The following is a 6,136-nucleotide window of genomic DNA, read 5'->3' on the forward strand; positions in this document are numbered from 1 at the left end:
CAAATAAGTTTTCAAGTTTCATTTTAACTAATTTTTCAAAGATAAATAACAGCTCAAGGCCATTGAGGACCCATGAGGTCTACATGGTTCTAGACCCGGTTCCAAGGGGTCTTCCAATATGGCGAATGTTTCAAATTCCATTTTTTTTCTTTTCTCATAAAGCTACCTTTAGACTTGCGCATGCATCACGGAATTATTGTTCTCTTTTCTTAAAAAAATATATATATAGTGATTTTGATATTAGAATTTAGAATATAAGTATTTACAAGGAAATAAGAGGAATTTAAGCACAATATTAGGACGCGTTAGATTGATTGGATGGGTCTAAGGATACCGTAATAATGAATTTCCCTCTTGTTCTAATGTCATAGATGTCAAACAAGCTTGAATCCCACCTCATCTTTTTTAAACAATAATCACTGAGTTTAAGACTTTTTAGATTCCTGGCAATCATTTTCATAGAAAATGTAAACGGTAAATGTTCACATTGAGAAAAAAAAATTTTCCTCTTGTTTTGGTCATACTATCATTAATTCAATCCAAATCAATCACTCTAATCATTATTACGTGTTATACAATTCAATTGGTCCCCAATGACTTGTACAGATACATAATTTATAATTTACAATGTATTTTGTGTGCATGCGACAGTATTTCTATTTGCAATTCACCATTAAGTAGTAGATTGTTTAATCTGTAATTTGGAATGGAGGAGGTCGTGACTGAATCAGTCGAGAAAGGAATTGGCCAATGTTTTGCTATGGGCAAAGATCTCGTCTCCTAATCAATGAAAGACCTTCCGTTGAATTACATTAATTATAATATAAGTAGTCTATATTAAGTAGCACAGTTTATATATATATATATATATATATATATATAAACTGAATTTACCATTTTTATATATCTATTTTGTCCCAAAAAAATTTCAAAAGGCATATAGTTTAAAAAATTTGGACCACTTAAAGAAAACCCAACCTTTTTAGTCATCCTTTACAAAGGTTAAATATTATGTCCAACAAAGTGAAGAAAAAAGGGGAAGAAAATTGGTACGAGATTTAGGCCACAATGGCCCACGAAGATATCCCTTACTTTACTATCATTGAAACGGTTCTATTTGTGGCCTTAATTAGTGCTTAAAAGTCTCCTAATATGAATGAAATCAAAGAAAATCTAATGAAATAATTAAAAATATTGACATAGCCTGAATTACCATGTTTTATTTGCCTTGGTGTGCTTAAGTTAAAGCGTGATAGTAATTGTTCTAGAGGGTCAATCTCATTTTCTTCTGGCCTCTCACGCTTTTAGATTCTTTGACCCTTTTGATGACAAATTTGAAGAAACCTGTTTGCAAGAAAAGACAAACAACCAAAAATTAAAATCAAAATCAAATTTTCATATGGCTTCATAGTCAATCACCAAATCTTGGATTTGGGATTTTCTTTTTTTTTTCTTTTTTTTTAAAAAAAATTTGTGAAATTTCCTTTCAACTTACAAAGGTGATTTTCTTTTGTATTACTGCTCCTCAGTTTCAATACCAATTCAAACAAAAGGATTGAATTTGAAACTTCAGGGGAAACGATGGGTAGCCTCATCAACGACTTTTACTTTTACTTTTACCTCTTTTATTATCAATTTAGAATCTTGTTTGGTAAATTTTTTTACTTTTTATTTTTTAAAAACATAAATCCAAAATAAAAGTATCAATAAAAACGAACCTTAATAACTTAATTGGGACAAGTTAGATTTGTTCATCACCTAAATATTGAAAACCTTTTTTTTTTGTACAAATAATGAAAATCCTTATTATGATAGTCAAAAAAAGTTTAAAATATAATTTAATAAATAATCACATATCTTTTGAATAAGAAGTTTCAACTTCCAATCCCTCATATTTTAAAATACCCATATACATAAAAAAGGGTAAGATTTATGTAGAACTCTTTGGGTGAAATTTGTGAGGATTATTAAATGAAAATTAAAATTGAAAGTCCAAATTGGCAGAGCTCGTGGAATGATCCTATGTACAATTTTTTGTTTTGGAAAAAATATATTAACAAGTTTTAACCTTTTTTTTTTTTTGAAAAGCAACAAGTTTTAACTTATCTTTCTATATATCACTCTAAAGTGTTAAATTTCAAAAATGAATTTATACAATTGACGGGCTTCTATTTAGTAATTATATCAATTTAATTAAATATAAGACGTGCCACAATTCTTTAAATTTATTTGTAAATTTAAAAATTTTATTATTTAGATAATTTTCTTTTAATGTATATAATATAAGAATTATTCTTCTAAATATGGAAGATGAGGTTTTTAAACTTCACAAATGAATTAAAACGAGAGAGAAAGTCACAATACCGAGCCGGCCGAACAAGAGAAAAGAAGTCATTGAAGCGGAGCATCAAAGATATTGGATACTCCTAAAGCTTACAAAACATAATCAGCAATGGGTTTGACCTAAAATGCAGTCTAAATTTTGATCAAATCATTTCTTATAGATTGTGGTTGGAAAGTTTTGCTCTTTTGGCATAACTAAAATACTGTCATCATTAATAAATATGATAGCTTATTCTTTCTTTATATCTTTTTGTTTGTAATGGTTTAAACAGTACAATTTTGCTTCATCATAGTGTCATATAAAAATGAAACAGCTAAAATAATATTTAAAAAGAAGAAAAAAAACTTTTTAAGTTGTCAATTCAATTTCAAATTCCAAAACAATGACTCAGAACAATGGAAGAAAGGGGAATTTTATTTTCATTCATGATCAATCCAATTGATTAGCTTTATGAAAAAAAAGAAGAGATTTTAATTAAAAAAGTTGAATAAATAGTTCATCCAAAGGGTTGATTAGAAATTAAGTATCCAAAAACTTGAGAATTGGGTTTTCATGTTTTATTCTTTCTCTCCTTCCTAGAGCTTAAAAAAAAAAGAAGAAGAATTGAAGACAAATGTCAAAAGATTTTGTCAATAAAATGGAATATGAACAATCATTTCAGTTAAAGTATGTTGGGTTTAGATGCATGAATGAATGAATGAATGGGTGAATAGAGATGAGAGATGGAAGAATGGAAGATAGATGGCTGACCATGACAAACATTGGTGAGTTTAGAGAGTTTACACGAAGTTCACCATTTTGACAAAGAATATTATTAATAAATAGAAAAGAGAGAGAATAAGGGGGATGGGGGGCATGCATGGGAAGCAAATCTGAAAAGGGAATCAAAAGAAATTGGCCTCTCTTTGCCACCACTCCCCCACCTGCTCAGGATATGGTAAGCGCCACATGATTTCACATTTGGGGGAAAAAGGCGCCTCTGCTGACATCACCTGTATCTCTTGGGAGGATTTTGATGGGCCCCACTTACCCCTCCCACCCTCTTCCATCCCTCTCACCTCTCCCCTTTTGCTTTCATCCCAAAACTTTTCTCTCTCTCTCATTTTTCTTTTCTCATATGCACTAGTATTATTATTATTGTTATTAGTATCTATTTTTAACATCATAACCTTTCTTTTAGTACTTGCCCCTCTTTCTCCCTCTCTCCCTCCATGGTCTTGGCATACAAATATATATATATATATATATAAATATATAAATGAATTAAGAGTTAAGACCACCTCCCCGTCTCTCCTTAAAATCCCCATTATATTTATTTCATTATTTTATCCTTTATTTTTCATCCTCTTTTTATTTTTCCCCCATTGCTTGCCCTGTAATTCAAATCAATCAACTTGGAAAATTTGCAAGATTTGGGATGAAATCTGGTCGGATCTTGCTTTGTGGGGTGTGGATTGTGGTCAGTCTTATTTCAATACAAACTCTTTCTCTTCTTCACCTTCTCCCGTAGAACCCATAGAGCCACATCAACAACAACAACAACAACAACAACAGAAGAAAAAGAGAACAACCCAACCCTTAGAAAAACACACAAACAATCTTTCTCAACTCAATCCCATTGCTCCTCAATACATATTCCATCTTTGCATCTTGGGATTGGATCTTGAATTGGAACAATGGGCATGGCAGCAGAGTCACAGTTTCATGTTCTGGCTGTCGATGACAGCATCATAGACAGAAAACTTATTGAAAGGCTACTCAAAACCTCTTCATATCAAGGTACTTGGGAAAATTTTCTTTCATGGATTCCATCGTTATTTGATTTTTGTGCTTTTTTTTTTATCAGTTCTGATTGGTTTTATATCCTTTTGGATTCCATTGGCAGTTACTACAGTTGATTCTGGCAGTAAAGCTTTAGAATTTCTGGGTTTACATGAAGATGACACAACCAACCCAAGTACACCCACACCCTGCGTTCCTCCCAACAATCATCAGGTTTGGTAATTTCTATTTTAATATCTGAGATTACCCCACTCTTTTTATGCCTTTGTTTCTTTTTACTTGTTTTCTAAAATTTTTCTGCTTGTTTTTTGTGGTGTGTGCAGGAAGTTGAAGTGAACCTTGTCATTACAGATTATTGTATGCCAGGCATGACAGGCTATGATTTGCTCAAGAAAATCAAGGTATGCTTTGTTTCTATCCTTTGTCTCTTTTCTCTTTCATCATTGTATTCCCTTCTTCCTGTCCTTTGAGTCTTTTATTACCCGTTCAGACCATTTTTTTTTTAAAGCCAGAAAATTTTGGGATTTTTGTTTTAAAATCTTTCTGGATTTGAGATTTTGCAATTGCCAAATTAGTACTATACTATATTGTAATGAAAAAAAGTTGCCAGTATGGGGTCCTATTGTTGCCACTTGCTTGAGAATGTCAATGGAAAAATCTTTTGGAATATTTTGCCCACTTGCTTCCCACCATAGCAAAATCAGGTTCAACATGACTTCATGATTTACCATTTCTTTCTTTGATTTGCTTATTGTCCAGAACTAGTAGTTTTCATCACAAGAAATAGATCTCAGAAGTTTACAGGATTTTTTCTTCTTTGAATTTTCAGGAATCTTCTTCTCTAAGAGACATACCGGTAGTTATCATGTCATCTGAGAATGTGCCTTCAAGGATCAGCAGGTAAAATGGATAAAAATCAAATAATACTAGTACTTTGATATTGCTTTAATTGGAAAATAAGTGGGCAGCCAGGGAATTTTGATTTATGAGGTGAAACCTTATTTGTTGGAATAACTTTTTTGGTGCCAGATGTTTAGAAGAAGGTGCAGAAGAATTTTTCTTGAAGCCTGTCAGGTTATCAGATTTGAATAAGCTTAAGCCTCATATGATGAAAACCAAATCCAAGGATCAACTCCAAAAACAAGAGAAGCAAGAAGAAAAATCAGTCTTCCAATCACCAAAACACCAACAACAAGAAAACAAAGAGCATCAGCAGCAGCAACAACAACAGCAACAATCCGGCAATAACAAGAGAAAGGCCATAGAAGAGGGGCTTTCGCCTGAGAGAACAAGACGTAGATACAACGGCATAACCACTGTGGTATAACCATATGTGGACAAGAAAAATGTTTTAAACTCTGTTCTTCTGAACAATGTAATTCAGATAAATTTTCCTTTTTATTTTTCTTTTTTTGGAGTTGGTATACAGGCTCTATAGGAGTGTAGAGATAGAATTGCTTCATGTATACATCTTTACATGAAAACGAACAGTTGAAAAATTCCAATTTTGCTGTGCTAATTGAACTCCCCAAGACAAAAATAAATAAATAAATAAAAGATAGTGTCAAATAACAGTATGATATGAGATTTTGTGAATACCTAACAAATGGAGATTCCTTTGGATTGGCGATGCAATAAGACCACATTTTCTTGTGCGTTATGACTGACTCTTGTATTTTCAATGTGAAGTGGAGCTCGCGACTGTCACGCAATGATTGGCGGTTTGCGTGACGTTCGAGCATTGATTGGCTTGGTTTGCGCGTAAAAGTAGATTTAAGGATTAGGGTTTAGGAGTAGTTCATTTGAAATTCTTTACTTCATACGTCTAAACCACCGCTGCCCACTTCCTTCTATAAATGTGTACGCCAAATCAAGCACCACCAATGCACAATTCATGCCATAAATGATGCTACATCGATTAAGACGATGATGATGAGCTTAGTTTCGGTTTAGTAACTATAAAATAATGGATAAAATACCTCACTCTTAAAGTTTTAATCGAAATTTCAA

The 6,136-nt window shown here is 32.3% G+C and overlaps 1 protein-coding gene across 1 annotated transcript; it reads left to right on the plus strand.

Annotated features, from left to right (window-relative positions):
* The first annotated feature begins 3,682 nt into the window (after positions 1-3,682).
* Positions 3,683-5,625, plus strand: ARR9 (response regulator 9). The gene is made up of 5 exons (XM_021426360.2): positions 3,683-4,123; positions 4,230-4,339; positions 4,450-4,527; positions 4,956-5,026; positions 5,156-5,625. The coding sequence occupies exons 1-5, from the start codon at positions 4,021-4,023 to the stop codon at positions 5,451-5,453; spliced, it is 660 nt and encodes a 219-aa protein (XP_021282035.1). The 5' UTR covers positions 3,683-4,020; the 3' UTR covers positions 5,454-5,625.
* The last annotated feature ends 511 nt before the right edge of the window (positions 5,626-6,136 follow it).

This window comes from Theobroma umbraticum, unplaced genomic scaffold (genome assembly GCF_002168275.2).
Source record: "Theobroma umbraticum cultivar Fairchild unplaced genomic scaffold, ASM216827v3 scaffold_147.0, whole genome shotgun sequence".
Taxonomy (NCBI): Eukaryota; Viridiplantae; Streptophyta; class Magnoliopsida; order Malvales; family Malvaceae; genus Theobroma; species Theobroma umbraticum.